Source organism: Corvus moneduloides, chromosome 8 (assembly GCF_009650955.1).
Source record: "Corvus moneduloides isolate bCorMon1 chromosome 8, bCorMon1.pri, whole genome shotgun sequence".
Taxonomy (NCBI): Eukaryota; Metazoa; Chordata; class Aves; order Passeriformes; family Corvidae; genus Corvus; species Corvus moneduloides.
The window spans coordinates 18,288,868-18,311,422 of NC_045483.1; the positions used below are offsets into that span (position 1 = coordinate 18,288,868).

Sequence of the window (22,555 nt, forward strand, 5' to 3'; positions counted from 1 at the left end):
TTAGACTGAACTCAGTGCAGGTCCTCCATTGGAAATCTCAGAATTTCAGAGCTGGTATTTCTGTGGCCTTTTGTAGTAGACGTTATGGTGTGTATTTTATAACTTTGCAATGTGCATTTGGGAAATACTGTGAGGAAAAAGGAGACATTCATTCATGACAAATGGTGCACTCTCTAGCAATAGCCATCTTTCGGGCAGTGTACTGTCAGCACTGCTGGTATCAGTGCAAATTTGGCTTCATGTTTTGCTTGTGTTTTTGTCAGTCTCTTGAAGTAGTTTCAAAACAAACATCTTTAAGTATTAAAATAATAAATAATTAAAAATCATAATATTTTAAAAACAAAAACACAAGAATGGCATAAAGGCAGTGATGGATTTCCCTTTTTTTTTGTTTATTTGTTTCTTTATGGGGCTAGTATTGTCCTAATTAATTGGCTAAGTTTCTTTACCTTTGAATTTCTCTGCAAAGTGGTCAGATAACATTTTTGTCTTTTCTTTAAATGAGGCAGATTCTCTTATTCTTCCATTCATTCCAGGAACTGGAACTTTATGAAGCACCAAAGAATGTGGAACCAAGGCAGGACAGGGGAGATTACAGCAGTGCAGGGGGGGAATACGGCAGCTTCTGTTTGTTGCTATTTTCACATGCTGCAGACTTGATCTGGTTCAGTGATCAAAGTCAGTAAAGGCAGCTTTGGCTGTTGCTGGGAGCTGGCTTAAGCACTGTAGAAGAGAAGCACAGGCATTTGCAGAGTTGGAAAGAATTGCAATTGTGTATATATTTTTTCTCTTTCTGTGGATAAAAACTGCCCAAGAACATGGGCACATGCTGGGCAGTCAGTCTAGCCTGAGCTCTCTGCCCTAATACACAAATGTATTAGCCTAAAGCTAGCTTGACTATGCCTGCTTTGTAGTCCAAGCTGCAAGAGCAGATCTTTGTGCCGTGGTCACTTTTCTGAGCTGGTGAAGTGACAGCTGCTGTCAGGAGTGGTCTTCTACCCCTGGCAACCATGTGGTCCCAGCACGCTTCATTCTGCTAATACTGGTTATGAGTTGTGCAGTAGAAAACGACCTGGCAGGAAAAAAAAGGGGGGGGAGGATTTTTGTAGGTAGATTGATGCCTTGGCCCTGCTAACTATGCAGCTGCAACACTAGTAATTCCAGCCCAGTGAGGGCAATGGGGAGATGTGAGGGTGTGGAAGAGGGCAGGCTTGTTCATTCTAACTGCAACCCACACGTAAATTGGCTTAAAGAAACCATGGAGCTGCACCCTCAGTTTCTTTGCACTTCACAAAGAATATATAGGAATGTCAATAACTGGGAAACAGTAAAGATATTCAAACCATTGTTCCCCAATGGTTTTAAGCCAGTTTGGGGAAATGATCAAACCTACCCCTTCTCCATCAAAATCAGAGCAGGACAGTTTCCCTGAGTGAAATTCCAGCTTAACTCAAATGTGGGAGGACAATAAACATAGCTGTCTCTGTTTTAATTGAATAATTCGAACTCTGCTTTGCCACCACCACTAATTTGAGAGCCAAGTCTTATCTATCAACACTTTTTAATATATTAAGCTAAAGGGAGGAATTAAAAAGCAGGCTTCATTATTAATATGCAAATATTCAGCCCTGGAGAAGGTTGATATGGTGTAAAAATGAATTATGCCAAGATAAAAGGGAAGGCTTAACCGCACTTTAATCTTTGCTGATGTATTGAAGAAACATAAATAAAAAAAGGTTGAGGGTACCTTCTTGCGTGTTTATGCGGGCACATGAACTGTGCTTAAAGGTGAACAGCAAAGGCTTCTTAAAATAAAACAGAAAACTCCCCAAAGCTGCTGAGGATCACAATTTACTAATAGAAGACACAGTCAGGTTTAAAAGCCATATGGAATGTGTTCTTTGAAATACACTTCAAATGTGGCCTTAAAATAAAATCCTAGAGTTCCGAAGTCTTTTGAAGAAGAGCTGTCTTGTTTATAGGGAAAATAATCTCTTAACAAGTTTCCTTGGGTTTCAGGTTCCTGAATTCTTGAGTCTAGTACATCTCATTCAGAGCAGAAGATTTTTTAAACTGAGATTTGAGAGTACTCCATATATTTTGATTGTCTTTCAGAAAGAAGTTTGTCACAGTGACTTGATAAAAGTGAGTTTTGGAGGTACATTCTGACAGAGGGTGATTGAAACTGTTTTCTATGATCCTTCTTATCTCTGTGACAAATTTTGCTCCAAGTTTACACCACTGAAAGCTTATCTAGAGAAGTCCCTCTGTGTCCTACAGTCCTGCCATTCAGTGGCTGCTCTTTAATGTGAAGTGCTTGTAGCAGTGCCACAGTGCTAAATCAAAGGGTTTCTGGCCACAGGCTTGGGTGAGAGTGACCTTGTCCTTGCCCTCCCAAACTGGATGTGTTGAAAGTGTTTGGTGTAGCTGGGGGAGAGAGGAGATCTTAGACTGTACCCATGTGGTGGGACTGTACTTCTAGTCTGAGGAGGTGCAGCCTCCCAGAAATTCCTTTTCGTGTGCCCATCTCTCAGTTGGCATGCCTTCCTCATGTCCGTCTTGCATCAGCTGGAAAACAGGGTTTGACTAGGACTAAATTTCTGGCCATGAGATACAAAACCTCAGCTTTTTGGTGCCTGAGTTGCATGCCAAGTGGCATAACTCTCTCACAGCTCAGCACACATCCAGCACAGCATGGAGACAGAATCATTCTGTGTTAATCTTGATTTATGTTTGTGTTTGTTTTTTTCTGTTTATGTATTCTGTCTTGCCATGAGCAGTTCCTCGCTTCTCTGCCAGAAATACATGTCTCAGCCCCTTTCTTTCTCCATTACTTTTTCCTAATTTCTCCTCCTCTTCATCCCAAGCTTTCATCAGTTACTTGTGATGGAGGGGAGGTGAAACAGTTGGAAGGGATGTGTTTCCCTTAGGCAAACATGAAGAGCTTTAGCCCTATGACAAAGTAATTGTGTTGCAAGAGCTTCATGAATAGTTCCTCTGCTCAGGAGGAATAGTCGCTGTTAAACTGGTGGGGTCTGAAGAAGTGCCCATTGAAGAAGCTCTTCTACTGTCATTAATTCCAGACATCTTTCCCATAGAGATAAACCATGATGTGTGGATTCTTTCTTCTTCTGCCAGCAAACAGTGCAGAGAATGGGCTTTTTTGGGAACCAGGGCCCTGTGCAGTTATGCCTTTTGTTAGGGGAGAGTTACAAGATGTGGGATGAGTGTCTGAAGTGCAATTGAATTCTTGAATCAATGTCCTTATGGATAATGGAAGACTAGCCCTACATAGGCCTAATTAGGAATCCTGCTTTAGATGAGTAAATGTCTTTGAGATAACATCTGCATGAGAGCAACCATGACTGTTTTGAAGGGTCAGATACTGATATTAGGTGTATGTTCACCAGGATGCCAAACTATTTAGGAGCTAGGCATTAAGTTTTGGGAGTCTTGAGTTTTAGTTTTTCCACCTGAGGTATGGGAATTTTCCAGTAAGAGCATCATAAACCTAGAGCCATGTCAGTGAGTTTAAGATGCTAAAATACCACTGAAGAGGAAAGGAAGAGGAGAAGGGAAGTGGCTTCTGTTATTTGCCCGGTCTGAAGACAGAGAGGAGATTTCTGCTCCCTTTCTTCTTAGCGGGCTCCCCCAGACAGCCTCAAGTAGGATTCCTGACTGGGTCAGGAGGAGCCCCTTCAGGAGGTGTCAGGGTGGGCTTCCCTTGTGCAGGCTCCCCCCAGGTGTGTGGGGAGTGGCGCTGGGTGTTTGTTGTGCCTGATACCTGCCGTTATCTCTACACCGAGATAGCTGGCGCCTGATGCAGCTTATCAGTGTTTGCTCTTGCTGTTGTTTAATGCTGGGAGATCGGCCCAGCCAGGGGAAGAGGAAGAGAAAGATGATGGGGGTTATGAGGTCAGGTATCTGCCCAGGACTAGGGGATGCCTGAGTCATCTGTGAGGAGGTGCTGGGCTAGCCTTGCCCCCAGGCAAAAGTATCCCAAGCAGATGGTACCCTGTAGATATGGAAACTAAGATACAATAACTAAAGTAAGTTGAGAGTGGATCTTGCTGCCACAACTGTTTACAGCAGAGAGTGTTTCAAGATCTGTTTCTGAGACCTGATTAAGTTCTTTTTTTTCTAATGTTTCTCTGTCAGATATATCTGGGGCTTCTATTACTGGTTTATGACCAACATATTTTACCATCATGTTACAGCCTTGAGGTAGGGAAAGGCAATTGTTCTCATTTTTTGTTAAGGAGGAATCTGAAATATTGAGCAGTCAGATGACTTGCCTGAGGTGACAGTGACTATCTGTAAAAGAACCACTCTGACGGCATCGTTCTGGAAGGCAAATAGATTAAAACCATGGAGCTTGGCCATAGGGACATGTTTGGAAGAATGCCATGGGATATGGTCCTGGAGAGAAGAGGGGACCAGGAGATCTTGTGGATTTTCAAGGATTACTTCCTTCAAGCTCAAGAACAGTCCTCTTCCTTGTGCAGGAAACCAAGCAAAGGTGGCAGAGGTCTGCATGGATGAACAAGATGCTTGTGGCAAAGCTCATTAGCTAAAATGGCAGCATAGGAAGTGGGAAGCAGGGACAGGTGATCTAAGAGGAGGAATACAGAGAAATTCCTGAGCATGCAGGAATGGACTTAGGAAGGCTAAAGCAATCTGGAGTTGAATCTGGCAAGGGATGGGAAGGGCAATGCTGGGGCCAGTACTGTTCAACAGCTTTGTTAATGACCTGTGTAATGGGACACAGTACACCCTCAGCAAGCTTGCAGATGATATTGGGAGGACTGATTGGTGCATCAGATGATTGTGTCATCGTTTAGAGGGGTCTCAACAGGCTGAAGAAAGGAGTGAACAGGAACCCCATGAAGTTCAGCAGAGAGTAATGCAAAGTCCTGCACCTGCAGATGATGAACGTAGACAACAGTACAATATGGGGAGCTGACTGACTGGAAAGCATCTTTGCAGAGAACTGGGATGCTCTTGGAGAAGTTGAACATGAGCCAGCAATGCACCTTGTGGCCAGCAAATTCCTGGGCTGCTTCAGGAAGAGCATTTCCAGCAGGTTCAGGGAGGTGAGCTTTCACCTCAGCACTAGTAATTCCACACCTGGAATGCTTTGTCCAGTTGTGGTCTGCCTGGGACAAGAAAGACATGAGACTACTGGAGTGAGTCAAATGAAAGGTCACTAAAATGATTAAAGGACTGTGCAAGTAGAATGCTAAGAGAAGCTGAGGAGGCTGGGATTATTTAGCCAAAAGAAGAGAAGGTTCAGAGTGGTTCTTATCAAGGTTGATGTATAGTGCGCAGAAAAATTTGGTGGAAGGCTCTAAAACTAAAAGCAAAACTAAAGCATGTCAAGGTGTGTTCCTTACTGAGTTTTAAAGATCTTGCCTTTAGAAGTCAGATCCTGCTCCCCTGCTCCTTGTAGGTATTTTACCTCTAAAGCTGCTGGCTCAAGGCTGTCAATGAAATTCAGGCTGGGTCTGGGCTGTGAGTGGAGACCATGCAGTAGCTTGGTCATCCCAAAGCAGAAATGGGTGTTCTTGGAGTGCTGTTTCAGGGCTCCTCAGGGGAAAGTCCTTGCTACTGGTTTCAAAAGCCCCAGGCCAGAAGCATGAGTTCTGCACTGCAGCCCTATCCTCAGCTGTCATCAGCCAGCTTAGTTCCAGTGGCTTCTGAAGGATGATGCAGTTTGGCATCAGGTGAATGAATTTCTAGTGCTTTATCTGTTACCATGGACAGTCTGGGGCACCAAAGAGCAGAGACCCAGAGCTGGGGAATCACAGGCAGCTTCTCAGTGTCTTTGTTCAACCAGATTAGCAGACAGAGGAAGAACTACAAACAGAAGTCACCTCTGTTACATTTGCAGGTGAGCAGGGTAAAGCTTTTCATGGGATTTGCTTGATGGAACTTCTTTTTGTTGGGAAATGCTGATTTGATAAAATGAAACGTCATATGGGTATGTTTTCATTTGAATGAAACTTGTGCTAGGAAAGTTTTTTTGAGCTCAGGGTAGAATTTTTAATACAAGCTAGCCCCTGAAATGGTCTTGTGTTCCAGAGGTTGTATAAGCAATTAAGATGTAAAATCTATCTGAAGCCCTTTCCTCAAAATACCAAAAAATTACTTTGAAAAGGTCCCGGCAAAAGAGAAGATTGCAGGAAGGTCTGATTGATTAAATGACACACCTAAGGAGAATCTGAACAGTTGCACAGTCATGAGGTTTACACCAAGAAAAAAAAGTTTCATGGAGAGCACAATTGAATTGTGAAACTCATTGCCACAAGATGCAGAAATAAAAACAATAAGTGGATTAAAAATACAATTAGACATGTTCATAGAAGATAAGTCTACCTAGGCAGTCAAAGAAAAATTTCTGGAGGTAGTCACTAGCTTAATATGCCCATTTCACAAAGAGCAGTTCAACTTTAGATAAAATAGGATGGGGCTTGTGTTTGCTTTCCTCTTCTCTTCAGCTAGTAAGTGCCAGGAAGAGCTGACAGTGGCTGTGCATTTGCTACATTGTTGGTGGCTACTGCCTGTAGCACACAGTCTGACCAGTACCACCCCCTACACTGGTGGTTTCTCAGTGAGACTCTTCCTGTAATCATTAGATTCATGTTTGACATTTGAGAGCTGACAGTCTTTAAAACGCTGGTGGTTCTCACTGCACGTCCTGGCAGTGTATTAATGGGACAAACGTGTTCCTGTGGTGTTTCTCAGCTTGCAGGCAAGTATTTTAATTTCTGTGTATTAGTCCTTTGATGAATGTTATGAGAATATGTGATTACTGAATGAAAGGGAATGGTAGCCTGCTCCTTGCAAGTTGCAATTTTAACCATTTAGGAGCTGAGAAGAAATAAATTCACCCTGTCTCTCTTTTCCTATTTTCTTTCTAATGTTACCCTTCTTCCACCCACAGTTGCTCCTTTTTTCTACTTCTTCATCATCATGTAATTGGACTTGCAATTTCCCCTTCATGTCTTCTGAGTTGCAGGTTAGAGAAGGGAACATTCAGCTCTTTACCACTCAGAAGTGTTCTTTAAAGACTTGCTAATTTACTGAAGTGTTTTACCTATTTTACAAATAGGAGCTAAATGCTGCCCCTTCCCCAAGCACAGCTGGTCAGGTTCAGCTGTTGTTGGAACTTAGACAATGACTTCATTGCTTGGGTGGTGAAGCTGTAAGTTGGTGAGGATTTTAGGTGGACAGTGGAGGATAAAGATAAATATATGGGAATTAGGTAACATATTTTCATCACTGATTGTGTTTGAGGATGCAATAAAGTGAAACCATATACAATTGACCTGGTAGTGAGTTTTAAAATTGAAGGTTAGAGACTGACAGAGGTATTTATGATGAAGTTTGGTTTGGATAAAAATCCGTGTGTTCAGTGTTGATCCTGTCTGCTTCTCAATGAATGATTGTGCTTAGGTTATCAACCTTGGGATATGGGAAGGCTTGGGATATGGAAAAGCTTCAGGACATAAGCTTGTTTGGCTTTTTGAATGGATAAAAGTGCCTAATGTGCTAAATGTTGGCTATGCGTCTGGATCGCAGTCCCTGCCAGGTTCCTGGTTGGCCAGAAATACAGGTGAATAATTTTATTCCATACTAGAGGTTTCAGACTCCGTGATCCTTTCATTTGAACCCACAGCTGGAATTCTCATCCGTCTCTAGTGATGAGACACTGAAGGCAACAGTTACACTATGTTATAACTATTTTTTACTAACCAACACCCAGAATTTTGTAAAGCTTTTCTGTGCAGTGGAGGCATAAAGAAGCAGCACTACTTGAAAGAGATGACCTGCTGATCAGGTGCTTTCTACAGACATCACTTTGGACAATTGTATGGAAGCTGTCTTTTAAACATAGAGAGACATATGCAAGAGTCAATAAGTAGAATTTCTGTAAAATACGGTCTTAGGTTATGGGGAGAAAAAAGTTGTACAGGGCACGTTGGTCCAGATCACTGCTTGCCAAAAGGCATTTTTGCTGCTCTTGATATTTTGTTCTCCAAATTCTCTTGCCTTTGTTTAGAGAGAAATAGAGCAATAAACACAGGGGGTTGGCTCTGGATTTAGAATTCTGTGGTTAAGTGATGTTTAGATCTGCTTATCATCTTTTCTCTGTGAGCACAGTTACAATCTCAATTTGGAGCATGAACTGGTCAATCCATCACAGGGTAATTTACAGTACTGCTTAGTCAGTTCCTTTCCTGGCACATTTTAGAGAGATGGGAAAACACATCACACAGGTTAAGAAGAATCTACTGTGGTAGAAAGGTGAGCATAGCTATTTGCTAATCTTTAACCTAGAGTGAAGTGTTTTATCAGTCAGTAAACAGAAGTCTGTTTATCCTCAAAAGATTTAATTTCACCAGTAAAGGTTGAGACCCCAGCCCAGAGCAGGTGAGGGGTGTGGGGGCATAATTTTGTTGAGAGAAGGACCTGACCAAAGTGTTTGGAGAGGGAGGAAATGAGGAGGGAAAATTTCTGTACAGAAGACATTCGTGCTGAAGTTTTTCCTGCTGGGTTCAGCTCTGACTGATCACCTCTAGCCAGTTCACTGCCAGCTTTCAGCAGATAGATGTTCAAGTGCCCGGGTTTGCCTGGGTTAAAAAATGAGTCTGTTCAAGGTTCAACCGTCTTGAAAAACAGGGAAATTCAGCTATGGTTCTAACTTTGATACTAGGCCCTTCTGTACAAATAGAGCAATTTCCTACATCTGAGCTCCCTCAGATCTGCTTGAGTGTACCTGTATATTAGCTAATCCTCTAAGCCAGCATCTAAAAATACACACACCCCATGGGCACTTGCTAGAGCTGTGCAAGCCAACAGGTTTGCTCACAATCAGAGATGAGGAGAAATACTCTGAGTTCATGTGGGTTCACCATTCCTGTCTGTTGCAACCAGACTGAAGACTGAATTTCAGCTGAGTTAGATGCCAAGCATGAAACATGCCTGGATTTTCAGAGGTCGTGTGAGCTATAGTGAATTTCCCAGCCAATCTCGAGGCTTGTAGTGAGGTGTAAAGGCAGATTGCTTTCTACCTGTTCTGGTACCTGCAGCAGAGTAACTGCAGTGGTGCTAGCTTATGAGAGCAGTGCTAGGGCTCTCCCCCTGCAATGACACTGGGAAAGAAAGTGCATCCAGCTCCTCATCAGCAAGTTCATGGGAGATGTAATGTCTGAACAATTTTATAAACCTAAGTTGTTTTGTAGAAAATAAGAGGTCCTAAACTTTTCTACAGTTAAACAACTTCATACCAGTGGGGAAAGAGGCAGTCCAGTCTCCATTACCCCTTCTCTCCTTGGCACATGAGTATGGGGAGCTCTCCAAGTGAAAATTTTGATGGAATTTTATATGCAATGTGCCAAATTCTTTGGATTATATTGCTATTCTTGCAGTATCAAGTATACCTCTGGAGTCTGCAGCCCCTGCAATCCAGTGATGATGTGTGAATCTTGGATTTCATTTTTGACAAATGTAGTTAATAGAGAAAGCAGGATCCAAGTGTGATGTGGAAATTCAAAACACAGAAGAAATATCATATAAATATATATATCTTGTGATTTTTATTCCCGTTTCATCATATTCTTTAGTCTAAGTCATGAATTTTAGCACCATGATTTTAAAAGGATTAAGAGTTTCATATAAGAAGACAGGTGGTACTTGTGGAGTGTGTATCACAGTGTTGCTGTCACAGGGTACCTATAGCTGCAGGGTTACCTTGTGCAGGGAACAACACTGAAGCAGCTGCCACTTTCTGCCTCAGTTCTGGTGCTTACGTGAGCAAGCATGTGCTCCAGCCTTTTTCTCTCACCAGAGAGCTGTGTTAGCTCTTCGGAGAAGAGTTTGCATCAGCTTCATCATCTCATAGCATTGTAAATTCTACTGAAGTCTAATCATGCTTTGAGTCATGCTGTGTCCTTGGCCACAGAGAGGCTGAATTTTACAGGTTAATTATACTTTGGGTCTAACAATATCCCTGTTCAACAGCATGACTTTCTATTTCATCGGATACCTCCTTGTTCCTGTGTTTTGAGAGATGGAAAACAGAAATGGAGAAGTGAATGGAAGAATAAAAATCTGCATTTGCTATCTTCTGTGCTCCCATCCCAAACACTAAGTCCTAGGCTCCATAATGTTATTAGCAGATATGACACATTTTGAGGTATTATTCCAGGAAATAATGCCAGAAATTCTGGTGGTGTCTCAGCCGTTTAAGAGGATTGGTCCTGCTTGCCAGTTAGCATTGTGGGCAGGCTCTCCCTAACCTGCAGCCTGCTGTGTTCACCACGGAAAGAGAGGATAATAAAAGGGTGAAGAATACTCAGGACCTCGTTTGTACCTTTGTTTTAAGGATTTCTATCACTTTCTAAATATTCTTTAGTGTGTTTTAAATGCTGCTTAGTGTATTGACTGGGCTTCTGGTGTCTAGCTGTGCAGTACCATGCTACTCAGGGTATACCTTAAATAGCTCGGGAATACCTTATTGTCTTGCCAGTCATAGAGTATTTTGAGTTGGAAGGGACCCACTAGGATCATCCAAGTCCCAGCTTCTGGCCCTGCACATGACAGCCCTAAGAGTCACACCGTGTTCAAGAATGGAAGCTTTTGATCCTGGCGCTGCTTTCACTCATATAAGGAAGAGGCATTCTTTTCTTCAGGAGCTTTTGTTCAAAACAGAATATAGAGAAGGTTGTTGTGGGACAACACTGTCTCACTGACTAGAATCTCGTAACTTGTCTGCTGGTTCAGTATCTTCTTAGACGTGTGTTCAAACTGGGCCACAGTGGAGCTAAGAAAGGGGTGGGCTGCTAAGTTAAGGTGAATGTGCTCTATAGTGACCACAGAGATTTTAACAGCTGAAGCAGATGAGGAGCTGTGGACAGATAAAACTTTTTTCGGTTGTTTTTTTTTTTTTTTCTGCAGAGGGAGAAAAAGTTAGCGAATATTGATAAAATTACTCAGAAGCTTGGTGCAAGGGTTTTGGGTGGTGACTGCTGCAGATCTGCAGTCACATGAGTGCGTTTTGTGAATGGGATGGAGGCCTGACCGCATTATAACTGCACAGGGCATTGCATGGTAAGCATTTTTGTTAATGACAGGCTTCTTACCCTGAGAGCAGGAGCTGAGGGGGGATGAATCTTTTCCTACAAGTAAAGTGACTGGGTATTGGTTCACATGTAAGGAGTTGTAGTCCCTTCCCCTACCTGTTATTCAGCTGAGCTATTAATTCAGGCAACTTCTCTGTAAAAAGCTAAAGCAGAGGTGGTAAGCACCAAAAAACCTGCACAGGTCAAGGAGCATAGCTTTTCCTAAGCTTTGTCAGACTTTCCAACATGTCCCAGGGCTGTGGAGGTATTCTCAGAGCATGCTAAGGGTACTGTGGGGAAATGTTCCCCTCCAAAACCAGGTTTCTGCTTCTGGTGCTTTGCAAGCAGACGGGAAGCCAGACCAGGGCACCAGGTTGCCTGCAGCACAGTAATATTGCCTGTATCAGGAAGGATCCAGAGTGTGGCATGCAGACAGCAACTGTTGCTCAGCTTTTCCAGCTATCTAGAATAGATCTGACAAGCAATTAGAGCATGAATATATTACAGAGCCGATGGGGGATGCCTTTGTTAAAACTTGTGACCCATACTTAGCTGCTGTTTACATTGGCGGCTGCTTCGAGGGTGGGCAAGACCCTACCTGCCTGTCTTTCTCCTCTCTCCTTCCCTGTGCTGAGCAAGCCGGGGAGCTCTGCATCCCATTGGATATTTCAAATGCTTTCTGCACAAGTCATAATTAATGCCGAGTTGTGGAGCTAAGACCAGATGTGCTGCCGAGATTATCTCCCAGGGCAGATCGGCTGCTCTGTGCTCTGTAGTGCTGGGTGAATGGAAAGCTGCCAGTGCTGGGACTCAGAATGTGTCTGATGCCTGAAGTCAGGACTTTCTTTCTCTGCCGCTCCTGCTGTCTGACACTGCCTGGTTTCTGCTTGAAGCTCAGCGCCTGTCATGTAGCAGAGTGCTGCACAAGAACGAGAGGTATGAGATGATTTTCCAGAGTTTAGATTTGTTATGGTTTCCTTTTGCTAGAAGAAAAGCAGATATTTAAGCATAGCCTTAGACAGAGGCTAAGAATCTAAAATAGGAGCTGGCTTTATAAAGGGGGAAGGAGCGGGAAGAACACAGTCTATGGCCAAAAATACTACTGGATATCAAGCTAGCATGTGAAGATAGTTCTGGGAAGGAGTACTTTTCTTTGCATATACACAGAATATTTAAGTGGACGTATGTGGATGAGAGCAATCAGCTTCTAGTATATGGACACTGCTTTTTCTGGGAATGGGGTCAGAAGACACCAAGTTCTACCACAGACCCATTTGTGTGACTCTTGAGCAAGTTATTTAATCAATTTTTCTTGATTCCTAATTGTCTGTTGCTTCCGTTCTTTTCTCCGATTCTTGCATTTTTTGGCTGGCTGGATTGCTTAGTTGTTCAGGACTATCTTTTTTTAGGTACATATGGCTCCTACCATGAAACTCCTTTCTCTATTGCTGCTGCAGTAATTCATGTAGTGTGTGCTTGGGTGGGCTAGGGGAGGGGAAACAAGTTAAAGATTTGTGTGTGTTTTGTGCTGTGGAAGCATATTCATTTCTGAATGTCCGCCTGTGATTTTTTCTTGGTGCTTTCATGTGTGAGAGGAACAGATAAATGGGAACTTAAGCATGAAAGTGGGAAGGTAAAAGCAGGCACTTACCTGTGCAGGTGAGCACGTACACAATCTTTATATCCATAAACTGCCTGTCTGTGAGGCACCACATGCGTGCGCGGGTGTATGTGCTGTTGTATAGCAGCATCCAGGTGTAAGCCTGATTATCTTCCCACACATCTTCTAACGTGTGTGTAATAAGCTGTACATACAGCTGACGTAGGTGTACCTGGACTTTTCACACTTAAGCAGATGCGGAATCCTTAGTCCTCCCCATGAAGAAAATCTACTCAAAAACTGACTTTATCTCTGTCTTTAGTTTATTTTGGTTGAAATCAGAGCCTCTTATGAGGAAAAATGTAGCAGAGAGCATATATTTTCCTGCCCACTGCGTGTCTGGACAGCATAGCTGAATGTATAGGCTTTGTATGCCTGGAGCTGGTGGGTGAGCTATTCAGGCCAGGACAGAGAGCCTGTCTGTGTCTTAGTCAGTACATCATTCCTGGCTTGCTTTTTCCACAAAGAGTCACCTAAATCTGTAAAGAACAGAGGCAGCTTGTTGGAGTAGAGGAAGGAAATTCTGTAGCTCTGCTAGCCCATTTTTTTAGTATCTCTTGAATCTTTCTGAGATTAAGGATGTGGTTCCAGGCATGCTGGAGTTTTTTTTCTGCTTTGAAACCAAACAAAAGCGCCTAGCTATAGACGAGGGTATGACAAGGAAAGTTAACCCATGGGTTGCTAGTAAGCTTTTGACTTTATTTCCAGCTTAACTCTGTCTGGAGTGTGACTGGATGGCACTGGCTCCCCTTCTTTAGAATGAAGAAAAAAGACTTTAATGTCTTCCAGCGGGATCATCAAATGGAGTGAAGTGCTGCCAAGTTCAGTCTGAGCTGCAGGGCCCAGTGATTAAAAACAGGCCCTATGCCTTGAGGAGGCAGCGGATGAGGCTGTGTGTGACTGGCTCCACATTGCTTCTCCTTGCAAGGCAGGGCAGTCCCTGTCCAGACCAGAGATGTTGTCATATACGGGTAGTTTCAGGGACATTTGACTACATCACTTTTACGAGCTCTAAGACCTGACGGAAATGAGATGAACGATACAGAGCCAGCAGGACACCAGTTCCTCAGTTTGCCTTGTGTACCCCTGGGAGACTGAAGTAGGCACATCTGCTAAGTCTGTTGCCACTGTGACTGAGAGGGCCCAAGTGATAATTCTCCTGAGCTTCATCAAGGCCCCCCAGCAGATGCCCAGATGAAAGATTTCTGCAAGCCTGGAACTGTCAGCATCTCAAACTTGCCTTTGGCAGTCCCTTTCCAGCCCCACTCCATAGACAGCTCTTCGTTTGCTCTTTTTATGAACCTTAACACTACTTTTCTTTTTTAAGCCATGGACAAGTTCTGCAGCCCGTGCACAGATGAATAATTTCAAAGCCAACTTTCCAGTCCCACTAATTGCAACTCTGTGCTTTTTCTCTCTTAACACCAGCCATAACGCTCTTACTGCCAGAAGACTTGGCCTGCATGCAGTCTTTCTTCTGAGCAGCATCTGTGGTGGCCCTTCTCTGTGGCTCAGCAAAAAAAAAAGTAGGATAGAGAGAAAGAAAAGGCATAGAGCTGCAGTGTAACTGAAAAATGTAATAAAGGGAAAGTTGCAGTTAGCAACAGGCTTAGCTTGGGTGAAATATTTTGTCTGAGCAATGTTTGGCGATCCCTTCTAATGCTTACCTGGAAAATAAGGGTTCAAGTTCAAGGGAGAGAGAAAGGCACAGGTCTGCAACTAGAGTTTGGCTGGAGTGGGGCTGCCAAACCAGGGTGGGAGGCAGCTGACAGAGCTGGGCTGGGGGAAGCCTTTCACCCTGGAAATGGCTTCAGAGTCCTCTTCCCCATCAAAAAATGACCTGTGCAGACTGTGTGATGTCACTAGCACAGCCCTTCAGCAGACACTGTCACACAAAAGGAAACCCATACTTGTGCCAGCTCCTTTCACTCATCATGTGATAGGTAGATGAGCTTCATCCTCAGTCATGTTTGCTTTCATGCCTGGTTTTTCTTGTTTCTTATTTGAAATGGTCTGGAGGGAGGTGAAGAGTATTGCAGTATAAGAATGTTTCAGTGTCTTTATTTCCTCCAAAGACTGTTGTTTTCATCCAGGGGAAAAAGATGTTACTGACCTCAGTGTGTGAGAAGGAGGAAAGACAGGATCTCCCGCATCTGGCTGTGCAGGAGCCACCTACAGTAATGGTGATACTGTGTTTGTGAACGGTCTATCTGCTGCTCCAGCTGACTCTCAAAGCAGATCACCCTTCTATCTCTGTTATCTTAGCATCACATTCCTTAATCTCTGTGTTGGTGGTTCTCTATTTGACTGTAGTCCACTTGTCACCAGAAGTCACCCACAGGTAGATTGCACCTACAGAAAGCGACTGCTGTTGTGATCCAAGCTGACTGTGCAGGCAAGGACCAGTGTTGCCTGAAATGTATTAGAGATGTTGCTGAGCACAGACCAGTCAAGGCTGCGGAGAAGTAGCCAGAGCTTCAGTGGAGATTACGTGTGTGGTTGTTCTGTGTGCTTGCTTATGTGTGTGTCTGACACTGCCTTTGTCCTTGATCTGAGTTAAGTGTAGAACATCAGAACATGAGCTTACAGAATAACATTGTATATGTGCTTTATGCCTGGGGAATGCAGAGCATTTACCTCTTTCCCAGAGTTTTCTCTAGACAGACCCATTAGGAAACACATTCAGCAAGTAGGGATTTGAGAAAAGACGGCTGCTATTGCCCTGACATGTGCCACATCCTGACCTTCCTGAACTTATATGTCTTGCATCTAGAAAAGTGAACATGTATCATTTTAAGGAAATAAATATGCCCCATCATGACAGCAAGGATTACGTGATGAGATTACAAAGCAATCCGTGCAAAAGCAGAGATTCCCTATCCTAGAAACTGATCTCAGAGACACCTAACTCAGTGAAAACTAAAGAGATTAGAAATGAGAACTAGTAAAACCTTTACTCTGCAATAAATCCAATACATACAGTGATAAAGATAAGTCACTCCCATGCTCCAGGGTATGCCCTCCTGCCAGGATGAGGGAATTTCCTTTGAGACTTTTCATGGCCCTCCGGCTTTGATACTGTAATGCAGTTGTGTAGGCTGTGGTGTAAGGAGAGTTTCTGTCTTCTGATGTATAACAAAACAGGCAGGGAAAGGAAATTGGATTTCAGGATCCTTCTTGTTCATTCAATGAGTTGAAACTGATAATGAGAGGTTTGTTTCACTGAGGATTCAGCAGGGTTGGACTGAATATAGAAAGCAGGTATGGTTTGACATGGTGTCTCCTATGAAGAACGGTGGTCGGTGGTTAGGGAACATCCTACCCAAAGTTATCAGCCTCTCATGAATGTAGCACTAAAAAAAAGACACTAGCAGGGGAAGGTAAGTAAAGCCTTCAGAAATGACCAAATTCCCTGGCCTGATATGAGCACATACGTGCAAGTATTAAACACTGCTTCTGGCAGTGTGACTCCAATATTGCACGCTGCTTTTTTTCCTCAGACCTGCAGGTTTAACTGAGTGCTGAATTAATGATCTAAAGATCCTTGATATCTGTAGAAAACTTTCTGTAGCTTTGAGAAATCCCTGAATAGAATTTCCTATCTCCTCTGGTCTGGTGTCATCTGGAATTCTGAGAGTAGATTCTGAAATTCTGGGCGTAGATTCTGGGATTCCCTCACTTACTGAATTTTTATTGCCAAAACATGATTAACTTGGATATTATCCTCCCTTATTCCACCAAACGTCGTAGGGTGCTAGAATTAGAGTTTCAGAACTCAACTGAGTGGCAGTCCTTTTAGATGGAGCAGTCTCCTAGTGGTAGGGATTGAACTAAGACCTCTGCCCTTACAGCCTGAGCCCTTTCTGCATTGTCGAAATACCTGATGCCAGTAGTGGCATTCAGCAGCTGGTATTGGCCAGGAACTCCATATTCCCCAGAGAAGAAGACAGGGCTTCATACTTAATGATATATGTCTACATTAGATCTGACTAAAGAATTAACCTAGGCCAGTCTGGTTTTAGAGAATATGGTGCTTCTGGTATTTTCAAGATGCAAGAAGTACAGCACATACTTTTTAGTAGGAAGGGCAATGGATTTTGCATACATTTTACTGTTTGGTTTGGGGTTTTTTTTAATTTTCATTCAGCAAGTTTAATTAAAGGAAAAGAAATAGAAAGGGTTTCCCAGGATGGAAGAAGATTCTCACAATATCCAGTTTTAATGTTAACAGCTGTACTCTGCTGTGTTAGCAGTCCCCTCCTAGTGGGATTGCTGCCTGTTGGGCTGGCCAGCTGCAAACTAGTGGAGGGCAGCTGTGCGACAGCCTAAGCAGTGGGTGCATGCAGGAAGGACATGTGTCTCATAAAGTCAGTGTAACCTTTGTTTTGGTCTTCTTGGGATGGAAGACGCAATTAAAGCATAATTACTTAATCCAAATTCAGCACAGCCGTGGATAACTATAAACATAACCTTAAACCCACCTTCCTTCTGTATGAGATATAAACCAGCTTAGGGTAGAGGATAATTTTAAGCACTGTTAAGCAGAAAAAAAATTATTCATCATATAATTCTTGTTTTTTAAAATAGCTTTATTCTTCAGAGTCTGTTAGAAACTGGGCCTTCACACTGGCTGCCCCCTCCATGTGAAAGCTCTCCTCCTTGTGTGCCCCGAGCAACAGCTCAGGAAGAGTTTAAGCTGACACCCAGATGTCTCTCTTGCTCTCTGCTGTCAGGGATCTTTGGACAGCGCTTGGAGGACACCGTACAGTATGAGCGGAAGTATGGCCAGCGCTTGGCCCCTCTGCTGGTGGAACAGTGTGTGGATTTTATTCGGGAGCGAGGTCTTACAGAGGAGGGGCTCTTTCGGATGCCTGGACAAGCCAACCTTGTCAAAGATCTGCAGGATTCTTTTGATTGTGGAGAGAAACCCCTTTTTGACAGGTGAGTTGACATCGCCAAATTCAGGCTAGTGTATCTGTGACATGTATAATCTGCCAGGAGTATCCATGCAGTGGCAATGCTAGTTTACATGTTCTTTCCACACCATCATTCTCAGTTGAAAGCACTGATGGAGCTTTCTCCCACATGGTGTTGGGTGTGGAGGCCTTTATACAGCTCAGTGGTGGAGCAGAGCTCATTGGTCTATACGGGGCTCCTCCAGTGTTCCAGCTTAAGCACATGTTGAATGAAAAGCATTGCTAGATTTGGGTACAGCAAACCGAGCAGTTGGTGGGATCCCATCAAAGAAATGGGTATACAGAGGTGAGCTAGGTGATGTACTGCTTTCAAATGTTGCATTCTCCCAGCAGATCTGCCTGAGGCAATATCTTGACTCTTCCTCTGTCACCAGGTTTTAGAATAGTCGCCACTATGTCACATGTTTTCCCTGGCTGTTATGCCAGAGGCTGTTTTGTAGATGCTCAGCTTAGTAACGGTTCCCATGGGAAGTGTCAGCCCTGTCTCAGGCAGCAAGGGAAGTGGCAGCTCTCAGCTGTGCTGTCTCTACATTAGCCCCCAGCAAGTCACCACAAAGGTGGATGCTGTCAGGGTCCTTCCAGCCAAACGCTGTCCTTATCCTGCAACTAACATTTTTTCTACTCTGTCTTATGTACATCCTGCCTGGAGTGAAGGTCAGTGTTGTGCAAAGCTTAATAGCCCTTTGTGAAATAGGGCTTGACCCTAACAGAGACCTTGAATTTCAGGGATATTTGGATCCAAGGGCATTGTGTAGATCTGGTCTGATCTCTGTGACAGGTCCATAAGCGAGATCAGATCTGGGATCTTGTCTTGGAGAACTGGCACCATTTCTTGCTGGAACTCACTAGCCTTGTTTTTCCAGTTGGTGCCGGTGGCATCTGGTGTATTACCAACACATTAACCTTAGGGGATTGCTTCCCCTGGACCTGCAGCCAGTCTCGACACTGCCAATACCTTCCCTGCCTACCACTGCAGGAAGAGCTAGCACTGTCTCCTGCGTGGGCAGAAACAGTGTTTGGTCTCATCTTGGGAAGTATGTCTTCAGAGTTTATTTGGAACATTCTTCTAATTCTTCCTTTCCCTCAGCTTCCCAGACCACCCATTCTCCTTTCTTTGATTCTTAACCACAAACAGTATTTGCTCCCTAAATGGAAGTGTCAAACATTTAGAAATATTTTCATGAAAAAATAAGTTTGAAATCATCAAATTGTCTCACTTAATCTTTTCTTTAACAAAACCTTTGCATTTTTAAATTAATTTCTGGGTGTTCTAGTTCAGAATTAAAATTATCTTAATTCAGTGCTTATACTCTGGAACAGGAGTATCTACAGAAGGAATTAATTAGGAGTGCAAGTTTCAGTTTCATGTTTTACTTTAGCCTTATCTATACTAACTTCATTGTTATGTAGATAAACCAAGCCTCCACCCAGCATTTTTAAAGCAAAATAGAATTGTACAATGGTTTGGATTGGAAGGGATCCTAAAGCTCATATCCTTCCAACCCCCTGCCATGGGCAGGGATACCTTCCACTAGACCAGGTTGCTCAGAGCCCATTCAGCCTGGCTTTGAACACTTCCAGGGATGGGTCATCCACAGCTTCTCTGGGCAGCCTGTTCCAGTGCCTTACCACCTCAGGTGCCGAAAGCACCTTTATTTCCATAGGCATTTGCACTGGCTAAATAGATCAGTGCTGTCTCCCATTTAACAGAGGCACTAAGGACCTTCAGGCAGGAATGCCTGCCTTTTGGGCAGTCAGTGTGTGATGTGGTAACTGAAGGTTCAGTACAGAATTAAAGGAAGCAAGCCTGGAGTACCTGAGTACTGGAAAGTTAAGGGTCTCCCAGTTCCTGCCTTTTGCTATTCCCACCATGTCCACATGTACACATGCAGTCTATCCTGTGTATTTGCAGTCACAGGCAGCAGCAAGGTGGGGAGGCAGTTCCACTCTGGCTAAGTGAAATGCTTCTCGTCCTAGCAACCATAATTCTTTCTTTGTGTAACTATAATTTATCGATGTATGGCCTGGGATTCCTAGGAGCAGAAGTGTGAAATCCAAATGCTTCTTTCCAGATCAGGTGCAGTGAAAGGAATAGCCTTCCTTATTACTCAGCTGCAATCAGTGCTTTTAGGTGTCTTTTGTAACTACAGTGATATCCAGGTGCTTACTGCCTGCTTGCCCCATGGTGGATCAGACATTTGTGATGACTGATAATTAAAATATTTATTTTTAAAAGCCTTCTTTTCCAACGTTCTTATGAAAGGCCAGGTGTTGCTGTTTTGGAAGCACCTATAGCAGCTTGCTTCTGTTGCACTTTCATGCCACGGAAAGTCTGGCTGGATTTCACATGGCATCGTAAACGAAACGGTTACTGCAGCCAGCGGCCCTGAAGGTCTGTTCTGGGCTCTGCTTCTCAGTGATAGTCAGATCCACCATCCACACCTGAAACTCTATACTAAAGGCAAAAAAAGAATAAGGGTACCGATCTCATTTGTGAAATATTATAATCAACTGAAGAAAACCACTGTGTGAAGCTGTGGTATTGTCAACTATGCTGGGGCTATTTAATAGCAATAGCATTAGCAGGATTAGTAGTAAGTGGTATCTGCTGACAGTTTCCTGGTGTAATTTTTCCAGTTTTGTTTTAGCCCTGTGTTCTAAAAAAGAAACATACTAAGCAGAAGGATTCAGCTTTTGGAGGGAAGAGATGTTTTGCAGCTCTCTTGCCCAATGTTCGCTGATATGTTTTTCTCAGAATTCTTTAAAGACTGTCAGGGCAATGGTGGGTAGGGAGGAGCTGGTGACAGAATCTGTTTAGACTTCCAACAGTCAAAACCTTTGAGGAAGTCATCTGCAATGAATAACAATCCTGTACAACAGGAAACCTGGAATGAAGGAGAGGTATCACCATACACCAGAAACTTGGATAGCTGGAAATGGAAGAGCAGGTGCATCTTCATCCTGAGATCTGACACTTCAACCCCAACTTTAAAGCAAAGGAGAAAGAAGAGGAAAAAGAAGTTCCTGGATTGGGAGAGAAAGTAAAAGCTGATATAGTAGCACAACAGATGGGCTAGGAAATTCCAGATACCACAAGCCAGGCAGCCGTACCAAAGGGCAATACAGGACCTGGAGGAAGTACAGCTTCCTCCATTTTTTCTGAATGATTGACCAGGACGTTTGGGAGCTGGCCCATCAGCTGTATGTGTGTGCTGGCTGGGGAGAGTATCAGGAAGGATCAGTGAGAGGCTCAGAGGTTATGTTTCACAGAATCAAGATACAGAGCTCACTTGTCAATGCTGCGTGATCACTGTGCACTTGCGTGGACTATTCCTCACATTCCTGGTCCCCACTGGCAGAGAAACCACAGTGTCACCCTACCTTAAGCAGTATCATGGGCATATCCCTTCCACTGCCTGTGTTGCCTGAGGTGCGTTTCTATCTTGACAAAATGGAGATTTCCCTTGTTCCCAGGCAGACACTCCTGCCTAGTACAAATGACTGGCAGAAGAGCTTCCTTCCATGTGCCTGCTTTGTCCCTGCCCCTAGGAGGGACCTTGATGCACCCCCAATGAAAGGCATCAAGCTCTGAGGTAGTGTGAGTTTCTAAATTTCCTTCCCTCTTCTCTGTTGCAGCAACACAGATGTTCACACTGTGGCGTCCCTCCTGAAGCTTTACCTTCGAGAGCTGCCAGAGCCTGTCATCCCCTTTGCCAAATATGAAGACTTTCTTTCTTGTGGACAGCTGCTCTCAAAAGATGAGGGAGAGGTCAGTGATCCTTCTAATCTGCCTCCTCAGAGGATGTTCCCAAGACTCAATGTAGTACAGGTTTTTATCCTCATCACTCTTCAAACTTGATTTAAATCAGTGAAGTCCCCGGGAACTTTTCCCTGAATTTTCCTGAAGCTGTGAATTGGGTGCTGTTATCACAGGCTGCTGCTTAAAAAAAGTCAGTCTTGTAGCCTGGTGCTTCTTTCTTCTAAGCAAAGCTGTTGTGTAGCATAATTGGCAAGAGATGCAAGGTAGGAGGAAATCTGGGTTCCTTTCCCAGCCTTGCTGTTCACTCACTAACAAGCTGTATGGAGTCACTCCCCTTTGCTGTGTTTTTTGTTTTATGTATCAGAACAGTATATTCTCCTTCCCAAAGATTTTGGTGGATGAGACATTGGTCAGTGCAATGGTCTTTGTATTTCTTAGAGGAGAGGCAGTACGAGAAGACAGGCTATGATATTATCCAGAATGGGGGGGGAATAATGCTATGAATACTTTGCCAGAACCTTCTTACGATGTTCTTCTCTTTGGTTTCCAGGCAAGGGAAAGGGCTGACAAAAACTACCAAGTCTGTGGCAGTCATGGAACAGGATTATTTACAAGATGATTGACTCATCTGTTTCATCCATATGGTTCTTCTTGTGGCGCTCCCTTAGCCCTTTGCAGAGTGCAAAGGTGTGTTAGGTCTGGCCTGATGCGGGTGCCCCTTCTAGAATAGAACTTTAAAGACGCTGCAAGGGCTGTTTCTTGTGTCTTTTCTTTGCTAAAGAAGCAAAGGCCTGAGGGCTTGTAAGTTGTGGTCCACAGTTCTGTCCCTTTTCTGTGTGTGGTCTTGTCTTTGGTGGGATTTGTAAAAACTTTTCCTCACTGTGAGTCTGGGGTTCACTTTCAGTTCAAGTGGCAGAAGGTTCTGTGGAGATTGTCCTTGATGATGCCCACAGGAAGATGCTTGTTTGCATGCATCAAATGTAGCAGATGTGGCAATATAAGTTCTTTATAGTTAAAAGGCAAGTTTACTACTCTC

At 43.6% G+C, this 22,555-nt stretch overlaps 1 protein-coding gene across 8 annotated transcripts in view; it reads left to right on the forward strand.

Moving 5' to 3' along the window:
* Window positions 1-22,555, forward strand: part of ARHGAP22 (Rho GTPase activating protein 22) — a 135,177-nt gene that overhangs the window by 96,320 nt on the left and 16,302 nt on the right. For 7 of the 8 annotated variants that reach the window (XM_032116209.1, XM_032116211.1, XM_032116212.1 and 4 more), the window contains 2 exons: window positions 17,517-17,724; window positions 21,396-21,528. In XM_032116209.1, the coding sequence (XP_031972100.1) occupies window positions 17,517-17,724; window positions 21,396-21,528 (341 nt within the window). Of the gene's footprint in view, window positions 1-11,773; window positions 12,060-17,516; window positions 17,725-21,395; window positions 21,529-22,555 lie in introns of those variants that run through there. The other variant, XM_032116216.1, reaches the window with a different exon arrangement.